General features: G+C 36.3%; 4 protein-coding genes across 6 annotated transcripts; 1 reads left to right on the top strand and 3 right to left on the bottom strand.

Annotated features, from left to right (window-relative positions):
- Positions 1 to 4,227: 4,227 nt before the first annotated feature.
- Positions 4,228 to 8,967, bottom strand: LOC144468359 (glycerate kinase). Its single transcript, XM_078177772.1, has 4 exons — positions 8,692 to 8,967; positions 7,701 to 8,262; positions 6,316 to 7,187; positions 4,228 to 4,584 (listed from the first exon to the last, which is right to left on the bottom strand). Exons 1-4 carry the CDS (start codon positions 8,965 to 8,967, stop codon positions 4,228 to 4,230), a joined length of 2,067 nt encoding a protein of 688 aa, XP_078033898.1.
- A 1,194-nt stretch (positions 8,968 to 10,161) lies between these two features.
- Positions 10,162 to 13,035, top strand: LOC144469111 (protein saal1). 2 transcript variants are annotated; one of them, XM_078179040.1, is made up of 8 exons: positions 10,162 to 10,185; positions 10,718 to 10,944; positions 11,176 to 11,331; positions 11,553 to 11,814; positions 11,899 to 12,009; positions 12,092 to 12,448; positions 12,528 to 12,786; positions 12,883 to 13,035. In XM_078179040.1, exons 2-7 carry the CDS (start codon positions 10,780 to 10,782, stop codon positions 12,749 to 12,751), a joined length of 1,275 nt encoding a protein of 424 aa, XP_078035166.1. In that variant the 5' UTR covers positions 10,162 to 10,185; positions 10,718 to 10,779; the 3' UTR covers positions 12,752 to 12,786; positions 12,883 to 13,035. The 2 variants fall into 2 exon arrangements, with proteins under 2 accessions (XP_078035166.1, XP_078035165.1); XM_078179039.1 differs by lacking the exon at positions 10,162 to 10,185 and adding an exon at positions 10,224 to 10,578.
- A 54-nt stretch (positions 13,036 to 13,089) lies between these two features.
- Exp (expansion) lies at positions 13,090 to 22,612 on the bottom strand. Of its 2 annotated transcripts, XM_078179038.1 has the most exons (10): positions 22,556 to 22,612; positions 22,311 to 22,440; positions 16,141 to 16,274; positions 15,772 to 15,929; positions 15,192 to 15,423; positions 14,630 to 14,828; positions 14,315 to 14,553; positions 14,073 to 14,163; positions 13,744 to 13,962; positions 13,090 to 13,510 (listed from the first exon to the last, which is right to left on the bottom strand). In XM_078179038.1, exons 3-10 carry the CDS (start codon positions 16,249 to 16,251, stop codon positions 13,395 to 13,397), a joined length of 1,365 nt encoding a protein of 454 aa, XP_078035164.1. In that variant the 5' UTR covers positions 16,252 to 16,274; positions 22,311 to 22,440; positions 22,556 to 22,612; the 3' UTR covers positions 13,090 to 13,394. The 2 variants fall into 2 exon arrangements, with proteins under 2 accessions (XP_078035164.1, XP_078035163.1); XM_078179037.1 differs by having other exon boundaries at positions 22,311 to 22,599.
- Positions 22,613 to 23,049: 437 nt separating this feature from the next.
- Positions 23,050 to 24,416, bottom strand: Rps13 (ribosomal protein S13). Its single transcript, XM_078179124.1, has 3 exons — positions 24,345 to 24,416; positions 23,672 to 23,799; positions 23,050 to 23,398 (listed from the first exon to the last, which is right to left on the bottom strand). Exons 1-3 carry the CDS (start codon positions 24,365 to 24,367, stop codon positions 23,094 to 23,096), a joined length of 456 nt encoding a protein of 151 aa, XP_078035250.1. The 5' UTR covers positions 24,368 to 24,416; the 3' UTR covers positions 23,050 to 23,093.
- Between the last annotated feature and the right edge of the window lie 155 nt (positions 24,417 to 24,571).

Genomic DNA, 24,571 nt, shown 5'->3' with positions numbered 1-24,571 from the left:
AGAATCTAGTATTTTTCGAAAATTCATTTTACGATATGCGAACAACGCGAAATGATTAACAAATAAAAGTGTAGAAGTGTTTTCGGTTTCGTAATCGCGACGCGGTAAGGTTCTGAAATGGTTAAAGTATTGATTTCGTTGCCATGTGAATTTTTATAGCGATATTGTATTGCGAGTCTCCGAAAGAAAAAGAATTTCCTGGCAAACGGAAAAGGTAATTGTTGAAACGGAAGTCGTAAATCTAGCGGATATGTACTAAGATTACGCAGAGTGGGGCATTTTGAAAGCCGCCTCTGCGGAAACGAAGGTTCCGTTTGTTTTCTCAAGAGTTTAAGCAATCCAGGACATCCGAAACTGCTGATCTCTAAGTTCGAACAATTGCGTTTCGCTTAACTCGGGGCCAGCCGGCCAAACTAATATCGATGGAACTTGAAAAGTACAAATCGATGGCGCGTCGTCCTGCTTTCACGGAATCACATCTATTTGTTACTTTTAATTGTACGTATATTAACAATCTAGTAACAATTCTACGCATATTAACAATCTAATAACAATTGTACACATATTAACAATCTAGTAACAATTGCACACATATTAACGATCTAGTAAGAATTGTACACATATTAAGGATATCTTATTTGATTTTAATTTCCGCGTGGAATAATTTTTATCAGAATCCAATTTAATAGTTGCGAACGTCTTTCCCTTCTGGCAGACTGTAACATTAATGGACACGGTGAAATTACACGGACTGGAAGATGTAACAACCTGTAATGCTCCGGAGCTCTGCTTTAAACTACTAATTTATTATTCAATTAACCTTCGTATTAAATTTCCTCTTCGAGAAGGCGATTGCTGATTGTGAGATCAGTTCGTTCAACTAAATAATAAAGTTTTCTCCCTGGCCAGGAAACGCAACACAGAGTTATTATTGTCCGCTATAATTCGCTGTCATGTATTTAATTTATGTTTCATAATTATTTCAGACTGCTCGGTCAATCTAGTTACTCATTAAAATTGATTGCATTACAATATAAATTAAACAGGCCATTATTTAACAATAACTTCACTTTACCAGCAAAATTTCTACACCGACGTAATCAATACATCGTTAAAATTGCACATCGATGCTTTGTGCATGGAAAAATTGATTTTCCAGAATTCCATAAAGTTCTTTTTTTACGAGTAAACAAATCATAAGACTCGCGTGCCATTCGCTAACTTGTCTGGCCATGAATTACCCATTCTACTTCCTATGCGCGCCGATGCCGTGCTCGGCCAGTTTTAAGCCACGATTTTATCGAGTACAAAACCACAAAAATCTTTATTCTACATCTTCCCCTGTTACTATACGAGTACACCCTGCACGACGTAATTCGTCATCAATCATGCTCTACCGGATGCATCGGGGAACAGTATTCGGGCGTTTCAAACTTCTTTCTCGTCATTTAAATGAATTACACCGGCAAAGATACTCTCTGCTAGTTTCGCAAACGCTCGTTTGTCGCGTGTCCCTGGAGATTCTTATAATTGGAAATGGAATGCAAGTTGCAATTAAATCCGGGTAACACGCCATTTCGGGACCAGCCGAAGCTTCTTTCCCTTTATTCCCTCATTCTCTCTCTCGAGACGAATTTGAGCCGTGACTTCATAATTACCCTATAATTAATTCGACTTTTTGCGTTACGTTCGCGAACGTTGCGCTAGTAACTTCAGCGTTGCCGTGTTACAGAGAACGTCGGTGCTTTTGCCGTCGCCGAATTCTCCATGAATCCTTAAATGTCATGCGACGTTACAGTGTTTAATAAAGCGATTATATTAGAAATAGCCTGCGCGCAATTACAAGGGGTACAAGAGGCACATAGACATTCATTTCGTTTCTCAATCGTTTCAACGAGCTTCGAATAATGCGACACAGCATTTCTAAATTCTTTAAATGCGTTCACTGTTTCGTATTCGATCTACTCGCCTCGCCATAAATTTATAAAACCTGCAGACTGATTGTAAAACTCGACCATCCCCAAGATATAATAAGATCCACTTAATTCTGACGTAAATGCATAGCATTCGCGAGGGCGACGATCACAACAACCATGAAAACCGAAGTATAAAGAAGTGGAAATTAGGTGCATACTTGCAGATACTTAAGGGCAAATGAGAATCCAGGTATTCCGCGACAGCGTGGAACAGAAGAAGGGCAAAAACAATCTCATATAATTTCGTGCGATAAATGTCAAGCGCCGCGAGTAATAAAACCGCCGTGAATTAAGGCGCTTCAACACGGAATCGTGTAACACCGTCGAAAGGACGTAGTGCGTGTAAGCACGGTAGAAACTCTCGCGGAGGTTCACCGACGGTGCGTGGTGGTTGGTTGAGTAACGAGCGGTGCATATTTAGTCGCGGCTTCTCTGCAGAGAGACATGCAAATCTACGATGATACCTCCTCTCGGCTGCCTTGCCCCCGCGCCGCATGAAATATACCTTGCTTTATGCTTAATCAAGATTTCGTGGATCATTATACACCTCGTACTTCATACACTCTTACCGTCGGAGACGCTTCTTCCTTCGGCACGATCATTCGCCTCGTCTCCCGATCTTATCGTCTGATTGATGGTAAACTCTGTGCTTTCACTGGAACCGATGCGCTATTACGGTTTCATTTAATAAAGGAAAAAAATGCCGAACAATGAAATTTATGTGAGACGCGTCCGGCAATTCGCGACGTTGAAAGGGTGAAAACCGCGCTAAAAATTGGTAAGACTGTTCTCCTTGTAACACTAGGTTCACGACGCACCGACGGCAGCTATTTTGTATCGCTTCATAGATAATAATAAGCACAATAGTAAAACAAATTTATTAAAAAATAAAAATTAAAAAATTGTTGATAAATAACCTAGTGTTAACAACCTGATACTTGGTAGATATAAAAATTAAAATATAAATCAGAGATCGGATGAAGAAAGAGACATGAAAATCGTAAGTTTATATAATAAAGATGCGCGTGAATAAATGAACAAGATACGTAATGAACGCATCAAAGAGACCAGTATTCTAAAAAGAATTTACTATGTTGAAAAACAATTGCAAAATTATTTAAAGGCATCCGAGATGTATATTTTTGACAATGAAGCCTTCCAATATCTAAAGCATCGTTGAAAATATAGCGTGACGTGTGGAGTCCATCGATGCCGAGACGTTCGTAGTTCGTGCACGAACATCCATTCGAACAGATCGAAATTTCGTTTCGTTTTGTAAAGCTGTGACTAGACCTCGCAAAAATTTTGATTTCGTCGTGGCGCACAGACAAGCGGACGGCTCCCAGGGGATATTTTCACTTTAGACAGAAAGGAATGCTAAAAAAGGAGGACAGCGAGCGCCGGTCCGCGGAGCGGGGTAAGGTGTCATTGAGCTAGTCGAGTCCATTCCCGCGGCTTTGTTGAACAATATTGGTAGCGAACCCATGGGACATGCTGCCCTAGGAGATCTCTATTACGTTAAGAAAGAGCGAAATGAGCTTCTTGGGATTTTCATTCCATTCATTCCTCCTCGAAAAACCGAACGCTCAATAGACATCATTTCGCCCCCTCCGGGCGTATCGACAAGTTTAAACGATGAAGTTGGAAGTATCCGTTCAACAGATTGCCTTGATTGAAGCTGCCTCGCGCAACGAGAGGTCTGTATAATTCACGCTGATCTGCCCGGGCGAAAAGAAAAATCCTCGGGAACAGAAATTAATGGGTTTCCCTCTTATTCGAAGTAATATACTGCGCCCTGTATTGCGCTAGCATTTTAATGCGCGCATAAACATAAAATATCATTTTTACACGGCGAACGTTCGCACGTATTTGCATTTACGAAGACAAATTTGGGAGACTGTCTGCGCGAGTTACGAATAAATCTTCAATTCTATCTATGCGCTCGAAATTCAGTCCAAGGAGCACCGTTTTCCAGAAAATGGACTTCGAACATTTATCACCGGATATAACCCAAATGTATTTCGAAGGATGTTGAATCTCGAACGATGTTGGAGGCTATACGCGATGCAAGGATTTTCGATACACGTTAATTCGATCTGCACTCTTTATTCCGGTACATTGAAAATGTTAGAATCGTCGTGGATTGGCGAATATTGTAATAAAAATTCACACATGTGACAGAAGTTGTTGAGGTCGCATCTTGACGTTTTTTTACGAACTTACGAATTCGTAATCGAATTAATCTTCGCTTTCATAGATCGGTCAATTCTTTCTCACTGCCAAGTTGGCAACAGTATTGAGTGGCTGACCGTTCGCCAGGTGGCAATGCAAGATTGACTGGGCATTCTTCATCGAGGCATATCCTGTCTTCCGGTCCGTGGCAAACGCTGTTACAATTGCACTGAAAACGGACGATTCGTATGATATGAAGGTCCCCGACGTCCGTGAAAGTATAATAATTTCCAGTCCTCAGCAGTAACAATTCGTCCTCGTCGTTGATGCTCAAGAACATCGTGTTCGTATCGTTTTGCTCCAGGACTCTCGCGGGCAAAACAGACTCGAATCGGTCTTTTACAGCTTTCAGATCAATCATTTCTCTGTTGGCTCGCTGCAAAACAAATGATATCACTGTTAATTATAATCTCGGTTAGTCTGCGTGCACGTAGTATTCATTTTGAACAGTTTATGATAACAGTTAAATTAATTCAGAATTTACAATTCGCGGAGCCGTGGTAGAAATGTTTCATTTACAAATGTATCAAAGGTGTCTTTAATTTATGATGAAAGGTTGCCGCTAAAAGAATAACGACACGGCCGGTCGGTGTTTTCAGTATCGTACGAGTAAGGAACGTTGCCAGTCCTTTGTAATATATCCATAGAAAATAATCAAAGGAAGCTCGCTTGGATGACCGAGATAGCTAGGGAACAGAAATTTTCCACATTATTCACTTTTAAAGGGAGATACCTTCCATTTCGTTTCTTCAGCATGAAGCATTGTACAATGGGATTCAATCATACCACATTCGCATCCTAAGAACCGTCTCTAACGACATTTCCACGTTTATTCAATGTGAAACTGAGACCGTGCCATTCATCCTCACAAAGTTCCACGTTAATACGACGACTTCGAGGCGTGGGATTAATAAAAACCGACGATTAGAAGATGTTCCACATTGAAAATTAGCGCGTCGATGAATTTTTTAGTTCATCTCCGTCGACGATGGCGCAGAAACGTGCGAACGAGGGAATAAAAAATGTAACGAAGCGTTAGGAGCAGTGTAACGAGGATATAATAATGAATGTAATTTTTAATCGATCACTCTGTACGCGCGCCGCGTTTGTTCCGCTCGTTTAACGGTCACTGAAACAGAGACAATTAAAAAGGTAATGACGCCCGCCTCATTTTGAAATAATCTTCGTGAAATTTTGTTAGCCAACCATAAAACAACGATGTAATGAACTACTCTAACCGAATTCTACCGTAGAAATTTCTACGCGTACTTGTTGAATTTCTGCGTGAGTTTTGCGACATCGAAAACAAGCTTTGGTTAGTAAATAATTATTGTCGTATTGTAACTGTAAAATATGCATCTTGCATCTACGCGAAACCGAGATATATTCGATTGCCAACTTTAAGAATTTTCCCTGCCTTAGCCATAGAAGTTATATCATTGATTCTCGCGTAGGCTGATACCGCAAACCCGCCAAAATACGAAAGTATATTTTTCTATAACATTATAAACATTTCTACATGTTTGAACTACATTTAACTCGTTACCGTACTTTGGCGAGTCTAGGATTGAGATCTCTGATTATTAACATTATTCGCTCTTTTTAAATCGAAATTTCTGTACTCCGCTTCTCGTCAATGTTTAAACGTTCGATAAATATAAATCTTATCTTTCTTCTAGGAAATGCAATTCATTAAAATTTTAGGGAATTGAATTAAAATTTTAGAAAATTAAATTGAAATTCTAGAAAATGGTGCAGCAAGTAATTAAAAAGAATGGGACTTCTTTGCCGCATCAAAATGAACAAGAATCGCATATTTTGCAATTGTTCTTAACTTATTGGACTGGAAACAGCTTTTCCTATCTACAGTATTCCCATTTTATATGACTAATTGCGTTTTATGCGTATTGAATTGAATCTTGTGACATATACAGCAGCTATGTTTCCAAGAGTACTTTAAACATAATATAATTTGACGATGTAAAACTTATTTTGTAATGTGATGTAACATTTTCAGCGATGCCTCGGAGTCATCATTCGAATGGAAAGGTTATCGTTCATATTGTAAATGGAAGCGTAAAAACGCATCGGAACGTAAAATTTTTACCTCTATCGCGACCGGGTTTCGTCTTTCCTCTTTAAGTTTCCACCAGTTCGTGTTAGCAGTACTATACGCGCTCAGCGCTTTTTCGTATTCCGGATAAATATCAGTACCCAGGCTCTTATAGCCGAAAGCGCCAGCTGCGTCGGTATTGCCGTCCTTCCCGTAAGAGCTGCCGCCAAGGAACCAGACGGTGTACTCCCTCAAAATTGGATATTGCTCCGTACTCATATACCAATATAATGAAAAGTATAGAGCCAGCTCCTGATTGGGCCCGCCCTTGCCGGGCTGGAAGCATAGATTGACAGTTTGCCGGCCGCCCAACAAAAGACAGAGCCCCAGGCCCCATTTGTCTTTCGCCGGAAATATCTCGTGCACCTTCTTATCGGACAACGGACAGATAGAGCTCTCCCTCATGTCCAGATACATGTCCAACATATTGATTTTCCCTTCGACCGCCAGGATCATCAGCGCGGTCATTTTCACGTACTCGCGCGCGAACTCCTGTACCTCGCCGAAACAGGTGGAGTTCAGCTTCACCGGGAACAGGCCCAACTTGAAAACCTCCACGGCCATGCATTCCATGGCGTCCGCGTTGCAGGCTATCACGTATTCGTGGACGAACTTGTACTTTTTCTGCTCGGTCACTTGCTTGTCCGCCGCCATCGTCCACGGGATGGTCTCCTCGACAAGATCTCTCACGCTTTGGGACAATTTCTCCAGCACTCTGTACTTCGATAAAATTTTTAGTGCCGCGTCGCCCTTCGGGTCGTACACGCAAGGTCCGCCGGAAAGCTGCGACATCGGCTCCGCGGACACGTCCGACGTGATCAGAGTGATCACTCTGGCCGGGTATGCCATCCGTGCTAGATCTCCTCCTGGATATATATATATATTTCTTTTTTTATTTTTGTCGTTACACATTTATGCGAATCAACCAGAACTGTTAACCCTGATAGAATCTTAACTCTCGCGGTACCGGTGGTTGGGCGTCCATAAGAAACCCCATGATCGAGTTCAGATGAACCCACGCCTTTATATACAGAAACATTTTCAAGTCAAATTTTGCTGATATTATCGTTGTTATTATTATTGCTATTATTATTTCTCTACGAAGAATTGTACTAAAAATGTAATTGAACAACAGAAAAATATAAAAAATTCGTTCATCGAGGCAGGTCTTGAACTTTGGATTCGAAAAGGCGTGGGCGTGGTACGACGAGGGTTCACCCATTAGGATTAACCCATCCCGAATGTCACGCACCAAACGTCTGTACGACATATCAGAGATATCTTTGTGCTGTTTTGGTAGGTAAACGTAAAATTGAGATCGTAGAAAGTTAGAAAGTTACAGATGTTGCTTATGCAAATGAAATACTGGAATCATTTACCTCGAATGGCGGACAGCTTGTTTCTTACGGTATTAATCTCCTCGGGTGTCGCTTCAGCTGCCTTCAACCTGTTTAATGCTCTAAGCTTATCCCGGAGCCCAATTTCTTCCCGCGGGCAACAGAGCAAATCGTCGATCCCATGCGATAGCATCACGATTAGCAGATCCTTCCTTTTCAGTTTCTTGCAGTAGTGAAGAATTTTCTTCGTGGTCGCGACGGACTTCTCGTCCGGAAGCCCGTTTGTCCCGGCTTCGACGTAGGAAATGGCACTGTCCAACCTTGGGAACGCTTCCGGGTAACTCCACATCCGGAAAATCGATTTACGGGGCACGATCACCCATCCTTTTTTCAATTGTCTGCCGACGATCCGTTCAAACGCGGCGCTCATCGTGATTGCTTCTTTACCCCATCCCACTATATGCAAGTTTTTCTTCACCTTGTATTTCACCCCCTTAATTGACAGGACCGATTTACCGTCGTATTTCACCTTTTCCGGGATAATGACAGACGTGTACACGCATTTTATGCCCGTCTCCGCGACTCTGCTCAAGTCGTCACGAATCTGCGGTGAACAACGGGAAGGATTAGTAAATAGGTAAATTTTGAGACGATAGAAAGATTCAAGACAAATTCAAGAATATGCATACATATTGTGTGCACAACGTCCATATCATTGAAAGATCCTGTATCCTGTCTGTTACAATTATTAAAGCAATTTTCTAACACGTTTACAATTTAACAGTATTTCTAACAAAGCGATTGCAGGAACCGTTTTAAAATTTTAATACAAAATTATTTGCTAAGTTTAATTACATTTCCTCGATTGACTTTGCAACTTTCCCTCTAGCAATTATAAAATTAATTTGATGAAAATAATAATATATCAAAGATCGGTAAAAGTAATGGTAAGAAAAAATGGACAACTGAATAGATATTAGAACGTTATTACGGAAGACGTTATTGTTAGTGTATGTAACCCGGTCTCAGAGACCTCTAACATTATTTTTTCACTCCCTTCTTTCTTGGCATCCCTTGCATCCTTCTCGCGAAATTTTTCTTCCTTCTCAAGACGGCCTCTCTCTATTGCAATTTTATCCATTCTTCTTTCATATAATGATTGTCGAACTTCTTCTATAACCTTCTGCCTCTTCGCTTCGATCGCTGCAACCCTTTTCCTAGTTTCTTCCTCCCTTTCTGGATCTTTAACCTTTGCCTTTCGTCTCCTCGGTGGTAACTTTTTCTTCGGTAACTTTTTCTTTTCCTCCATTGTTTAACCCGCGTATTAGAGTCGAACTTTATTCCAGCGACACACTGAGGATTTACTACATTTTGTAATTATTATTTAACCAACATGGTGTTAGAGTGCAGATACATTTTATTAATATTGACTGGAGATGTTAAGCATGTGCCAGCCTGAAGTTTACTCAAATTTCGTTCTACAACGAGAACTTTCAGCCAACTTCAATGGACTCACGAATACAAATTCGTTCGCATAACACAGCGAGTTTTAATATTTTTCAATTAAAAACATTGTAGAGTTGTTATTGCACTTTTCATCAGTGATATAATATAATATAATACAATATAATATATTACAATACAATATAATACAATACAATATGATGCAATACAATATAATATAATATATCTTTTATCCGAGAAATATATTAGCAATTTTATAATTGAAAACCACAGAAGAAATTCCTAAGATGCCTATAATAAAATTTTGCACGCCTGAGTTAGAATTACTGAATTATAAACTATTTTTTATTTCATATTGCAAATTTTGACCATGCACCAATGTATACTTCTGGCCCTAGTGATCAACTGAGCAATCTAAAAATTGGCGCTTCTTGTGGCAAAATTGCAAAGCTCTTTTCAGAGTCTCTACAGCGCCAATTAGCGTAGTTGCGAAAAGCTCAAACTGTTAGCTAAAATCAACTGTCGGTACTATTGTCCACTAATGCCTTAATTACCTCATCATCATCATTGGCGTTACAAGTCAAAATTTACAATCATAGATTCCGTTCATAGTACGTACAAACATTGCATCTTATGAACTTTTCTGTCTCACTCAGCTTTTTCTATAGGTAGCAATGTGTCGTTATTACATATTTCACGAACTTTGCAATTTAGTGGGCCATCACTGGAATAAATAAGATTGCTATATTCCATTCATTGCGTCAGCTCGATAGACTATGAAGAATGTAGAACACCGCAGAGAAATAATCGATATCTTATACACCTTATACACCTTATACACTTCTAAATAATAATATTTAGCGCTCGTAGTAGAAATGTTTTATAAAGGATAGTCACTTCTTGCTAATATTGTCCACTCTTGATGAACTATCGGTAATGCTGAGTGCGACATGAAATGGTTACAGATACCTTTTTCTCTTAAAAAGGTGAGCCAGAAAAGTCCATAAGATGGGATGTCTGTACGAATCATTAGTTTGTGGAGGAATCATGTGCAGTTATCTTGGTTAGAAATTATTGATTTTCTTTTCTGTTTATAATTTGCTTGACAAGAAGCTTGGTAGATTAAGGATATTTAAACTTTACGTTATAAAATCCAAAAAGAAGGGTTGTAGTCGCTCATGTGGCCTAACATGCAGTTTATATTCAAATTCAAATCGTAGTGTTTTGAATTTAAATCGACTATTACAATTAAAGTATCGATTATTTATTTCGATAAATCCCAATTTCGATACTAAACTATCAATACTATTTTGAATTTGCAAAATTATCTTTATAAAATACGAGAGGAAATAAAATAAAAAATTCTTTTTGCCTATGATCCATTTAATTTCGTAAATATTCATAAAATGAAATGTAAGAAAGCAGATAGCTAAATCAGTATTAGGATTCGGGAAAGGTTAGGTTATTTTCATATATAGTAATCAGCTGTGCCAAGTTCGAACTGAAAATTCGGGAATGATCCGTTAAAGGATTATATTTTCACCACCATAGTCGATATTCGCTTTAGATCTATATTAGATTAAATGATTTCACAGTTTCCATTCTAATTCTGCAAACGTATTTGTGAAAAGAGTTAGTATACTTGTCAATACGTAAAATGAGCGAGGTTCAGGGAAACGAGAACGATAAAGTGGAACCAAATGTCGTTTTGGAAACTCAGGATATCGACGAGAGTGATATAGAAAAATTGAAAGGAGATACCGTAGGAAATACCCTTTACAGTGGTAAATGGATACTCAGTACCTTACTTTCAATAACGAAGGTAATACTAATGATTTTACTTACCAATCATAGATTGAAAAAAAGAAAATCTAAAAATCTATATACACAGTAACACAATTGATTTTAGCATCTATATTTGATGTACTATCTCAGTACATAAAACAATTTTAATGCTTATATGTGACCATTGCTTAGCATTTATTTTTAAAATAGATAAGATCTTATGTCAGTATTATATTTTAAGTAATGGCAATTATAACATATCTTAAAGGTTCCTGAAACTGGCTGGAATGAAAAACTAGAAAGCGATCTGTGTACACTATGGGATACAGCTGCTGAGGAAGATGTTGTTAAATTTCTTCTGGACAATGACTTTTATAAAGTTGCAGAATTTTCATTAAAATCTTCTGAGGAGCCAAGATTAACGGTAGAATTTATTTTGAAATTACTCTATTTATTAAATCTGTATTTTACTTATTCAATGAAATGGTCATGAAACATTTCTTGAGTCAATTGCATAGAATCCTTCTGGTACATTAATACCTTTTCAAGTATTTGTCATTTTGTATGCTCTTTCTGTTTAAAAAAAAATATCTTTTTACTAATACTTTTTTTCAACACTAACAAAATGTTTTATATTATTTGTAGGAAATAGTTTTGGGAATAATTGGACAAATGACTTGCGAACGTTCTGCACTTGATACATTGGGAACAAAAGAAGAACTTCTTGACACAATTTTTCGGCATCTGTTCTCTGAAGACAGTGCCACATTGGTACAAATTCTTCGGTTGTTATGTTCTGCACTTTGGAGCATTCAAAACAATCTAGATTCACAGTGGAGAGTGAATTTAAGAAACTCAACCTACTTGAGAGAAGCAATTCCTTTTATTTTAAAAAGTTCTACAAATGGTAAGTAATAATATTAAATTATTAATATTATGATCAATATTCAAGATTAGGAAATTTTCATAATTGCCTACTGAATTATTATAGAGGAGCTCTTAATTGCAACAACAAACTTCTTACGTTCTTCGGCAGAAATTGATCTTCCAAATGGGAAGACATTATTAGATGAACTATTTGAGTCATCTAGTTTTCTTCCAGGTATAAATTTAAAGCATACATTCTTTAATCTTAGTTTCAGACAATGCAGAACTTAATTCTTTCTCTCATACAAAATTTACAGGCATGTTAGAATCATTTGAAGAAGTTCTTCCTCAAGATAAAGCTTCTTATTCTACTCCCATCTTAAAGTATCTTGAAGATTGGTTAGAGTTGTACGCCAATCTACGAAAAGGATCCCAAATTCATCAAGAAATTTTACAAGATCACAATCTGTCACGAACAATAGAAATTGCACGAAGAATCTTATCAAATTTTATAGATCCGTGGAATCTCTTTCCCCTAAACGAGACTAAGGCTTCTTGTGTCCACAGGTGTGCAGAAATGATTCTCGATTTTCGATGGAAAGGATTTTTAAGAGCAGAGTCTGCAGATGACATAGATGATACAATTCTTAGAATTATTTATAGCATTAATACAGGTGAATAATACATATGAAACAAATATGTTCTCTTAATAAAATTTAAAAATTATCTATACGGATTGTTAACAATTTTTAGCAACGGAAGAGGAAAGCAAATATTCTGAAGAAACAATGGAAGAATTGTTAAAGTATCTTGAAAGCTATTGGGTGGAAGTAGCAAAGGTTGCCACCACAGATGAGATTATAAAAATCTTGAAATCAAATGATAAACCTGTTGTAAATCATGCAATAAATGTCTTAAGATCAAAAATTCCTGTAGAAAAATTTGACAGTATTGCAGAGGGATTAACGAACGAATGAGAGTAACATCCGTAATAGATTAATTTCTTAATTATGTAAGCAAGAAGTGTTTGGTATTATCTTCAGGGATAAGGACAAGAACAAGTTCGCAAATTATTTCAGAACATTCAACATCTTTTTTATCTTTACAGGCAAAATACTCGTTTTCTTCATTATATACAAATCTTGGAATATATTACAAATGACACCACATTTTATATGATGTTCTGTATTGTCTTTTATATCCTTATGCGCTGCGTTTATATTAACATATTTTTTACTGTACTTCTAATTAAATTATTTCTATATTTTCCTATTAAAAAGGTTCGTAAATAAAAGTACACATTGTTCTACAATTTTATTGCGATAAAAATTTGAGTATTTTATGTAGTACATTAACAATATACAGTTTATAGGTACAAACGGAAGATTAGTTCTCCCTTTTTATTTTATGTTTCCTCTTTTTCTCTTACTTCAATTCTTTCTGCTCTTAACTATTACTTGCTGACGTACAATCTTCACTTAACTTCTTTTCACGTGATTTGTATGTTTCTTCTATTTGTTCTTATTACATGATGTTCTGACAACGTTGACATCTTTTGTCCTTGGCTTATTTCTTGTTCACTCATTTATGCGCTTCCTTTTAATCAATTGTTTTTCACTTCTAATCCCATTCTCCGATGTACATTGCTCTAGGCTGAGGAGGCATTACACCTCTAGTCGGTAACGGAAATCTTCCATATATATGATTATATGGTGATTCGTTTCTACCATCAGAGTCTGTAATACAACAAACTGTATTCATATTTATCCTATTGCACAGTAAATAATTATTCTAAGTGCAATTGTTGACTCCATTCTATAAAAAATTATCATATTAAATCGTTAAAGCCCAATAATAAATTAAAACTATGTTCTACTAGGCAAAAACCAGGCAAAATAATATTAAACTTTTGTGAATTAATTTAATAATGGCTTTGGTCTAAATATATATTTCATAAAATGTATAATACCAAGTCCACTTTCAAAACTTCTTGCATGATACATAATTGGTGGTCGATTCCCAGGTAAATGGCCATATATTTGAGAAGACTGGCTGCTCCCATATCCAGTGGCAGCATAAGTGGGAGCCTGTGGAGGTCTGGAGTAGCCTCTCGTCGAGACTTTACTGTTCTTCGCCATTTTGACAAAGTTAGGAACACGAGCTCGTAATCCGCAATAATACGGATCGTCTGTAAATAAAAAATCATGTTTTTTAAACTGTATATACTTATTTTAATCACTACACTAACATGTATAATTATTTTTGTGTTAAAATCATCCACAAATCAGTAAACATTACCGTATTTCTTCTTATCATCGCCTCTTCTCTTTTCTTCACTTGTTATGACTGGTTTTCTGGCATAGTCATCTTCTATGTCATCGTAATCAGGCTAAAATGAAAGAAGAACAATTACTATCCGTGTAAGATAATTTCAATGGTCTTCTACTGACAGATACTACAATTATGATTTGTAATGGTGGTGAATTTTTGAAGATAACAATCTTTAGCAATATGAAATATTTTTGAAAGAGAAGAAGTACTTTAGGTATATCGTGGCTATAGAGGTTCTCTCTGGGTGGCAGTTTCGGTGGTCTCTCGGCTCTTCTTTGTCGACAACTCGTCGATTGAGCGTAAATCTGTTCTCGAGCTTCTCGATCCTGCTGGAAAGCCTCCGAGACTCCAATAGAGGATGATACTCCCGCTACACTGTAAGGATCTTCGTCGGGAATCGGTATCCTAGGTCTGTTCTTTATGTCTACAGGCCTTTGCAGCGCTAAAACTAATTTATACAATATTAATCAATTTTTTATCAATGATGATAGTAAAAATAAAATGATGTCGTTTTGATATCGTACCTGGTGGTAACTTGGATTTTAACATATCCAGACCGACAACATTAACAATAAGAACCCAAACGGGACACTGTAGGAGGTCTGCTTCGGTTCTGACAAAAACGATAGCACTCAAACATTGCATTTCCAGTCTCCTTCTGTCGGGATAGGCTCTTCTAGTTTCTCGGGACAGGTTCGTTTGAAATTTGTTCATGTCGAACACCTAATAAAAAAGTAAGATATAGTATAATAAAGTTAAATAGAAAACATTATTTTTGAAAATATTCAGTATGCACAGCAATTATAAAGAATTTAAAATTAACTGTAAAGTTATCGTCAAAAGAGTCAACTTCTCAATGTCAAGGGTGAACAGCTCAATAAAAACGACAACGATGAAAGTAATAAGTGAAATGGCAATTATTACAGTCCAGTTCTCCGAGTTTTCTTTACGAAGAAAAACATTACGAGACTGGGAAGTTTTATATTGTTATTTTAAGTGGAGAACAATTTCGTGGATCGTAAAAGATAAAGAAAAAACGAAAAATGGCGCGCAAGTTGAAACGATGCGAAGTCGTAGAATACTTACTTTCCCTGGCTTCTCGTGTTCTAACGCTCCTTGAGAATTCCGTGCGATTTCTGCTCCAATTGCGTTGTCTTCCTGACTTGTAGGCTTTATGTAAACGTTATTTTTACACAGCCTTTTTATTAGAATATTCCCCTGCTCGTCCATCTTGATTTTTACACCTTGATTTATGTGTTTCTTCGCCTCTTCTGTTTTCACGTCTCTCATCGGGTTTTCGAAACCGCATAGTCCTATTCTGAATTTCCAAATACGAACGCTTTTATAAAATTCATACTTTCATCGAAATATTTTCAACACATTTCAATAGTTTTTAAAGTACTTTTATAAAAATATTTCGCTTCCCGTTAACTAACTCCTCTTTCACGTATTATTTGTGTGTCACCTAACGAGTTAGTAGATAGTTCAACACTTTTTTTATTTTTTAGGAATCTGATTTATCCAAACACTACGCACTAATCTAAAACTTTTCCATTCTTTGCTGTCGTCGATCCACGAAACGAGAAAAAGGTAAATACTGTCGTTTCACTTTCACTTTAGAATTTATTAACAGATATTTTGATTCGTGTGAATCGCGTGGTTTTACCTGAATCCATCGAATCCGTCGTTCGATCCGTTAATCGTGAGAACCGGTGCTCTGGCATATGCTTTTGCTACCCTTCGATTCCTTTCGAAAACTATTACCTTGGCCCAAATTTCGTCGTCGATCTGATTCCATTTGTCCAGCACTTCTTGAATGTGATCCTGAAACGAAAGCGACAACGATTTACTATTACTACATGCCGTACAAGAAACGACTCGCTTCACGGGTTTACGCTGTGACAGCGCTAATCAGTGTTAATTAAAATTTTCTCTACGAGTATAGTAATCGTAACCAGGATATACTATTAGCATATATTTTGCAATAAAGCCATTTAGGCGCGTACGACGGACTCAAAGAATTTTAATTGTTCACCTTGTAAAGTTTATCAAGATTATACCACACGTCCTCTTCTTCCTGTTCTTCGTACTGTGATTCCACAAGATTGTCCCTCGATCGAGACAGAATTTTCCGTCTCGATACCATTTTTCCACCAAACAATGGTCAACCTGCACCAAAAGAACAGCATTTTTCTACTTTATATCATTTATTTCGATTTCCGAAAATCGTCGACAAATTACAAATAAACGACAGACATTCTGACAAAATATTTCGCAAACGGAGGAAACGGTGTACGCCGAACAAGGAAGAGCGCAATCAATCCTAGTCGAGAGTCTAAACAAATCTTGTTTTCCCGATAGTTCAATGACTGTCGATTACGATCATTAGAGACAAACGCAGTCGTAATCGCTGATCAATGAGTCCGCGGCAAAGATTTATGCCTTTTCCATCGAAAGTTGCCGTCGTTATGTAACACTATCTAACTGGAAATAATTTCAATTTTTCTGGTGAACTTAAACTGCCCATACTTTCACCGGCCAACTTTTCTGCGATACAGCAACTGTGTTATTTATTTTTCGTTCAAAATTAACCGTTCCCGTTTTTTACAAAGCATACATTAAATTTACGATGATTATACGATAGTACCAAGATGGAAATCAAAAGTTCTGTTCTCGCCTAGAGATTTTAACATACTACAATGAACTATTAATATGAACGCGATATCGCATTGTCATCCAAAGACAATGTTCCTTCTTTGTTGAGATCACTCTGATTCATCGAAATTCGGAGAAATGAAATACAGGTGTTGCAACTATCAAACGGTGTCAATGAGTAATCGACAGATTCTGTTAGCAGTGGAAAGAAATTCTCCCGTATCAAAGATGTAATCATCTGTTCTAAACTAAGCCAGAACGAAATAGTAGCTAACCTTTGTTGAACGTTAGTACTATTGGACATCGTTTTGCTTGTTATCATCAAGAAGTAATTTATTATTAAATAAAATTGAACCGTTCTGCAACAGTGCGATAAAATCGAGGTATAGTTTGAAAGATTGAACAGTGATTCTGGAAAATTGCAAGCCGACGTTTAGGCCCAGCCTGTATTTTGCATGTTTGCTTAAGCTGGAAATGCATAAGCAGTCGGAGTTCGCTAATAATTCGCCATTTGGAGAAGCGGCCAGCCTCTCGCCGCCATGGATCAGCGATGGAAGGGGAAACGAATGGGCCAACGAGAGTGGCTGGGTCGTTGAAAAATTTTCTAAACGTATTGCAACTGGTGAAGGGGGCAGTTGGTACGGCTCTGCCGGCGCTCAGCCTTCGCATTCTTCGGAGAGAAGTGAAAGCCAAGAGTTTCAGGGAAATTCGACGCGGAATCGAATCCCCTTTTTCATCGTCTCGGCTCGGTTACATTGCGAGAATTTTTCTTTCACGAGGGCATGTCATCGAGAAATCCGAAAAACTCTTTGAAATTAATATTACTGTATTATTCATGTAATTTTAGAACGCTGGGACAGCTCGATTCTACCCAAAGCTTCAATACGCCGCAAAAATTATTCATAATTTTTAGTTCAACTGGTAGTTTGTTTCATGTTATTTTAAAGATGTCAGCGATTCATGTTTTACCATACTTACTCTACTTTCGTATTGCACATTTATGCTTAATTAATTCTTCTTATTATTGCCAAATATACAACACGAATAGAATAAATATGTTCTTGTTGCTGAAGAATTGTTATAAGAAACATTTCTTTTATAATCAGAAAGTATATGCCGACCTGAGTGGGCTTTAACAGGTCTGTTTTAATGGGTCATTTAATGGCGCAACAAACTGGATTTCAGATCTGGCAGAATGTTGCACTGGTGTAGATACTATTTCCTCGCAGTTAAAACGAGTTCAAATATCGTTAAATATCAACTACTATTACTTCTGCAGAAAGTATTTAATTCATTCACGATGAAAAATTATTTCTTATTAAGTAATCATAGCGTATGAAGGCTTCTATAACAATTAATGAGTCTGTGCTATTACGTTATGATTTCTCCTAATTAAATAATTACCAGATAATAAATCAATCGAAACGCAACTGTGAAAGAACCATTTCAATAAACGAAACTTGTAGAAAACGATTTCGGATCGAAATGCAATGTTTTTCTTTTGCTTCGAGTTACCTTGAACCTTCTGCATGAAACATCGTATTTACTTTTACATAATCATGCGGCTGATGCATGGAAGAACTCAATGATCTATGATAAGGGAACCTTGAACCTGATTAGTCATGATTGAAACGATGACAGAGAGATTCAACCGCGTTACTCAACCTAAATCCCCCGGATTTCTCTTCTAATTGAGAAGGACGTACCACTAAGATCTGTTACCAAGTACATGAAAAATGCGTGCAAATTATTAACCTTGCGGTGCGATTCCACGCGATACATAATATCGAAGCAATCTATCATCAATTCATTAACGAAATTAGAAATCGAGACAGTAGAAACGGCTATTCATACACCGGCCAAATGAATTCTGCCGCATGTAACTTTGTAGCCTAAATTTCACGAATCATTTTCAAAAGAATCCACACACTGTCGACCGTTTATTAATCCTGTAACACTCTAATTAATTACCCGATTACTTCTTCGATTGACAATAACTTATTTATTATATATCACCGAGGCAAATGGTAGTATACTGCGGTAAAGGTCGCAACAAATACTGGATGAAACACGAAAGAAACGCAGAATTAGAGTAGTCGCACGAAAAGTAATGAAATATTAAAATTCCGTAAGTAAATCGAGCAAGAGAAAAGCTCAATGCAAATGGAAAGAAACAAGTATCCATAACAGCGAAAAGAAAACAAAAAATAATTAGAAAGAATAAAAGCAGTTGAAGAAAAGTAAGAAAGTGTAGAATAAATAGAACGTGATGTAACGTTGTTGCACACGGTTTAATAAAGTTCAGCAGGTCAACGTGTTAAAGTGTCCGATCCCGCTTCCGTTCGCATTAACGAAAAGTAGCTTTCGAATTGACGACACGAAATATCTCGTCGCGTTAGGTGTGTCGGCTTCGTGTATGAAATTCCTAAGATTCTTATCGCGCTACACGATGTACAAGACGATATTTGAACACGATGTTCGTTGAACATATCTAGAAATTTTGATAATGCCGCGAATCGAGAGTAAACCACAATCGAGTGTATCCGGTGCAATTGAGAGGCTGCTGCAGCCGTAACATCTCTCTACACTTGAGTTGCGTGTGGATTCGCGAGCGATTTCGACCATTTTTTCGCCGGCAATTTTTCTTAGCTGCTTGAGCAGCAGCATAAATAAACCCTTGCGAAAAGAGCACACTTTCTGAATTTTTTTATAGCACGATGGTTTTGATAGCAACTTTGCAATTTATTACCACATTCGTAGATCGTTCAGAGTATTCGCATGAGAAATTCCAATTTGGACGAACTGTTTCTCATGAAGTTACACGTCTCTTTATAAAAACCTAATATTAAACGTGTAAATGCGTACTTCTACTCAGCTTCATCTCTTGAAATTTAGCAAAATAGAAAAGATAAATTTCAAAATCAGTCTTGCCAACTGAAATTTTATTCCTCGTGCGTTTCTTATAATTCCATTATTATTTTAAATATTATTATAGTAATGGCAAACAATTGCTGATAGAGCAAGTTTCCTTCACGTAACTGCAGCTGATAACAGTGAAGTCGCGTGCAGGCGACAGCAATCAAAGTGTTAAAGACCGTCGCGAACAGATTTGAACTCGAGGTTCGTGTGAATAAGTTCATATATAATTGTTGCAACGTCCGTTATAAAAACACTTATGTGACCGCGCTCTAAGGGAACGAACGCCTGTGCTGTAAACCATGCATGAATTGAATACAAATGTAGCTCCATTTAAAAGTTCGTACGCGTCTTGCGCAGCCGAGCACGCATGCATATTAATGATGGCCGAGTACTCGAATATTTTCGAGTAGCCCGTCGTCAACGATGACGACTTGGATAGCTCGATAATCCGTACAACTTGAAACTCGGTCGTAAATATAGAAGATGCTCTATGTCATAAAAATACGTGGACAATTCTATCTTTCTTTGGTAGATCTCAATGCAAAATTGCCACGCCAGCGAAAGAAACCCCCAGTAAGCCTCGGAACAATATCAGATGATTTTGTTGATTGGTTAATCTGGAATACGTTCGAAGGACTTTGATTTCCAAGTGACTCGAAAAAGTTACGCACGATCGGAGAAAACTTCGGTGACCTTGATAGTTCACGCGATTCGAAAAGGGAATTTCTATGAGTAATTTCGTGCAATTCGATCGCGTGAGTAATTCATAAGGATCTCGAGGTGCGAAAAATATTGAGTAACTAAATAGAATCCATATGACTCAAGGAACTTAATTATTTACGTAACTCAGGACACGTTTCTATGTTGTAATCAAATTTATAAAACCCAATTATTGGTATTCTTAACAAAATCTAACGATAAATGCATATTGAAGGTAACAGTTCTAGAAATACGTGCGGTAACTTGAAGAAAACCATGAATTTTCGTTCTGTTAATAATAATAAAAGAATAAAACCCTGGGAGAATTTTCATTTTAAATTTTTACTAATTGATAAACTTTTCATAGGTACAAATAATGACGAGATTCAAGCAATTTGCAAATTTTAACTTTGAAACAAATGGTGCTAAAATGTGATTTTAATACGAATATTATTTAGTCTTTATTTACAATATCATACGAACACATTAAGAATAGGATTATTTGCGTATTCTGACGAGTTTCGAGTTATTCGGACAATTAAAACATGTGAACAGCCTTGAGGTGTACACGTATACACTCGTGACATCGCTTGTGCAAGTCAACGACGTTGAAATCTCCCTCCCCGAACGAAATCCATGATATAGAGTTCGCACAAATGTCGAGTCAAAGTTGATTAAACAAAGCGTAACTTGCATAAACTAACACCTAAAACTATGTACTTTCTTGCACCATATATTACGACAATAAAATGGAATGCATATTATTACTTATAATAACATACATAAGATTTATGCAACAGTATAACATCGTGAGTGAAATTACATATCACATTTTTATCAATTTTCCAATTATATATTTACAAATATTAAAATTATTTATAACTATCCAAATTTGTTTATCAATTTCAATTATTCTCTTTGTGTCTACACTGGTTGATACTGTTACATTAAGAATTGCTTACATTAACTTGAAAATATTGATAACAATATGAAAACTGATTTTCACTTTAAAACGGAAAATGAATGAATTAATGAATATATCAAGTTTACAAAGTTAATAGGTAGTACTAAAATAATAATAATATTGACAATTATATCGATATTCTACAACACATTTTATAATTAAAATGACACAATTTCATTTATTAAATTTCATTTCAATATTTAATTGTTAATAAATACACTTTGCATTATCGTATAATATTATATTATAAATAATATTATCGCCATTATCAGTTCCACTATTATTACTATGAAAATATTTCTTCGATTTCATCTCACTTTCACTTTCATAAATGATCAAATAATCTAAAACCTTCGAGCAAAAAGTATTTTTAGATCCCAGAGAAACATTTCTTCCCCCAAATCCTTCTAACAGTTAATATTTTGGGTGCCTATGTTGTATTCTCATAAATTTAACATTTTTTGTATATTAAAACACAAAAGTAATTATTCCAATACCATATTTCGATTTTCAGTCAATCAGTATGCAATATTAGAAAATTGAAACCATCTCTCCTTGCATTTTCATATTATGGGAAACAGCAAATTTTTCATTTAAAAAATTATAGGTATAAAGACATTCGTATATATGAACCTATCCCATATGTGATACCATTTTAGGTACAGTGCAATTATTAAAAAAAAATCTGAAACATTTCTCGCAATACCAATCATAATACTCAGAAATCATTGCAGTAGATTATCAACTTTGAAATGGAAAAGTACAACTATAGATTTCACTGGAAATGTTAACTTTGTTTATAATTAATTTCAGAATAACGAAATAGTATTCGCACGACCAGCATTCAAATCACCAATACGATAGCAGTCGGCGTTCATTCACGATATTCAAATTATCATCGTAACGATACTCGGAACTCCGTTAAAATACGACAGAAAAACGTAATATTGTTTCGTTAATTGGCATACCTCTCTTTGGTAACGAAACTCCTCCAAATGCCTTTCAATATGGTTCGCAAACGTCAAAGGCACTCGCGTCTTCTCCGTTACCCATAATTCACTTCCTGAAACCGTCGAATTCACGCGCGCAGACCGTCAACTACACAACGAAAAATGAAATGAGCTGTAGACCGCGATTTTTCAATGTGTATCCACATGTGCCGACCAGCCCGAAAATCAGCGAATTATTTCCGTCGCTTTTTAATATGGCGCACCTTTGAAAGAGCCTTGCCTACTGGAGAGTGAGAACCCAGCCGCCATCTTGGTGAACGCATGCGCCGTCCTCGAGAAAAGTCGAGGACGAAAGCTGCACATGCGCGATACTTACCTCCTCGTGGACCACTCTCTGACTCTAGATGGGCCCTGTGACGTCAAAATTGGGCCAGCTGTTGCGTTGGGTTGGAACAACGATTCACGCAACAAACGAAGTAGTACTTTCCACAATCCATTAATAATAAATCCGCATACATATATTTGAAAACGCTTACGAAAGTTACCATTTGTTTCTACTCAAATATATTGTAATCTATAAAAGTATGAATGGGATTACGTACTAAAGTTTTTATTTGTTATAAAATTCTCTCAGGACATTTTTCGAAATTGACTTAGATATGTTAAATAAATTAACTAAGAATTGTAGCATATTCCTAGAACTTAATATTAACTTATTATTTATTTGTTCAATGCATGGATTTTATAAAACAACCACTTGATGTTTAGATTTTTATTTTATTGAGAAATGGAAAAAAGTAATTATGCAACAAGAGCACTAGCAGTAGAACTCTCATATTTCCAATTTGCGGGTAGGGTTCCCTTTGATTTGTAATAACGAGCAAGCCGATGAATTCTCGACTCAACGAGAATCAATCTAAATTTACTGTCCTTATCTTTGCGATTTCTTTCTAAATGCTTTCTGATGGCTACTGCTTTCTTGATCAAATAGTAGAGATCTTCTGGTAAATCTGGAGCAAGTCCCATGCTCTTGACAATCCTTAAAATCTTGTTTCCAGTTCGGAAACGCACCTGAGCAACTCCATGAGAATCTCGAAGAATTACACCTGCATACAATAGTTGATTATTTTTCAATTGCTAGATATGTATAGAAATAATTTAATTGCAATCTTATTTCTAGTAATCTATGAACAAAATATAATTAGAGATCTTTTAAATGTTAATGCAAACTTTAATATTACGAGATAATGATAATCCACTGAACCTTAGTTAGTTTGTTTACGTTTAATGTTTACTAAATTACATTACACGCAATAATATAACTAATAAATTAATTATTTGTACAGTTTAACATAGATAAGAGATAAAAAAATATTTACCAATTTGAGATGGTGTATGACCCTTCTTTGCTAGTTTAAAAATCAAGTCTTTACAATCTTCTGGCGTCAACTTCAACCATGTTGGTACACTGCGTCTATATGGCAATGCTGACTGGGATATACCCTTTCTAAAATATAAAAAGTATTCATTATTAGAAGCTTGAATACCACCATCAATAATATGTATTCTTCTGACACAGAATCTTATAAAATAATAATTAGGAAATTTCATCTAAAATTTTATTTTAGTAATAATTTTGGTATTATAAAAGTAATGTTGAACAACCACTGATACATGAATTATTTGCTTTTTGAAGTATTGCAACGATGAACATCAATGTTGGTAGTGAAGAATATTAAGGTTATGTTCACAAAAGAGTAAAACATATCAAATATTTCAAAAAATACAAATTTCTACAATCGTGAATTGAAATATACGTATAAATATTTATGGAAATATATTATAACATACAAAAATGGACACCTAAACACTATTTATTACTAATTTAAGGAAGGAACACATGGTCATGACTGCGAAACTACTTCACCATTTTTTCATGTAAGAAATTAATAAATTTATATTATAACAGTGAAAAAAATTAAGGCAACAACAGAATAATGCTTTTACAAGCATTCTGAATAATCAATTTTAAAAATATTTAATTTAGTTTACCCTGGTGCGTGCATACGACCCATCTTTGCGTGCTTTTATCCGACAAGAGACAGTAGCGCCGTTTGAGTCCAGTCAGCAAGTCGTAGAATTATGCATGTATGTATGTAAGTTCAAAATCTGCGCGGGAATATTAAAAGTAAAACAAATTCGAAGAGCATTTGCGCAAAGAAAATATTTTAAATCTTTACGATTTCTTCTCCAACAGTATAAGTTAGTTTCGACTAAGT

The sequence above is a fragment of the Augochlora pura genome, chromosome 4 (assembly GCF_028453695.1).
Source record: "Augochlora pura isolate Apur16 chromosome 4, APUR_v2.2.1, whole genome shotgun sequence".
Taxonomy (NCBI): Eukaryota; Metazoa; Arthropoda; class Insecta; order Hymenoptera; family Halictidae; genus Augochlora; species Augochlora pura.
Note: the sequence above shows the minus strand (reverse complement) of the source record. Positions and strands in the feature narration are given on the sequence as shown.

What these genes read in the sequence shown, in the direction of transcription:
- LOC144468359 (XM_078177772.1), bottom strand. Translation starts at nt 8,967, where the DNA reads ATGGAGGAAAAGAAAAAGTTACCGAAGAAAAAGTTACCACCGAGGAGA. An exon ending in CAAGCTGTCCGCCATTCGAG is followed by an intron (nt 7,188 to 7,700) that starts GTAAATGATTCC and finishes ATATATATCCAG; the next exon opens with GAGGAGATCTAGCACGGATG. An exon ending in GAAACCCGGTCGCGATAGAG is followed by an intron (nt 4,585 to 6,315) that starts GTAAAAATTTTA and finishes TTTGTTTTGCAG; the next exon opens with CGAGCCAACAGAGAAATGAT.
- LOC144469111 (XM_078179040.1), top strand. Translation starts at nt 10,780, where the DNA reads ATGAGCGAGGTTCAGGGAAACGAGAACGATAAAGTGGAACCAAATGTC. An exon ending in CCTTACTTTCAATAACGAAG is followed by an intron (nt 10,945 to 11,175) that starts GTAATACTAATG and finishes CATATCTTAAAG; the next exon opens with GTTCCTGAAACTGGCTGGAA. An exon ending in TATTTATAGCATTAATACAG is followed by an intron (nt 12,449 to 12,527) that starts GTGAATAATACA and finishes AACAATTTTTAG; the next exon opens with CAACGGAAGAGGAAAGCAAA.
- Exp (XM_078179038.1), bottom strand. Translation starts at nt 16,251, where the DNA reads ATGGTATCGAGACGGAAAATTCTGTCTCGATCGAGGGACAATCTTGTG. An exon ending in GACGGATTCGATGGATTCAG is followed by an intron (nt 15,424 to 15,771) that starts GTAAAACCACGC and finishes TTGGAAATTCAG; the next exon opens with AATAGGACTATGCGGTTTCG. An exon ending in ATAGCCACGATATACCTAAA is followed by an intron (nt 14,164 to 14,314) that starts GTACTTCTTCTC and finishes CTTTCATTTTAG; the next exon opens with CCTGATTACGATGACATAGA.
- Rps13 (XM_078179124.1), bottom strand. Translation starts at nt 24,367, where the DNA reads ATGGGTCGTATGCACGCACCAGG. An exon ending in GGTCGTATGCACGCACCAGG is followed by an intron (nt 23,800 to 24,344) that starts GTAAACTAAATT and finishes TTTATATTTTAG; the next exon opens with AAAGGGTATATCCCAGTCAG. An exon ending in TCATACACCATCTCAAATTG is followed by an intron (nt 23,399 to 23,671) that starts GTAAATATTTTT and finishes TATTGTATGCAG; the next exon opens with GTGTAATTCTTCGAGATTCT.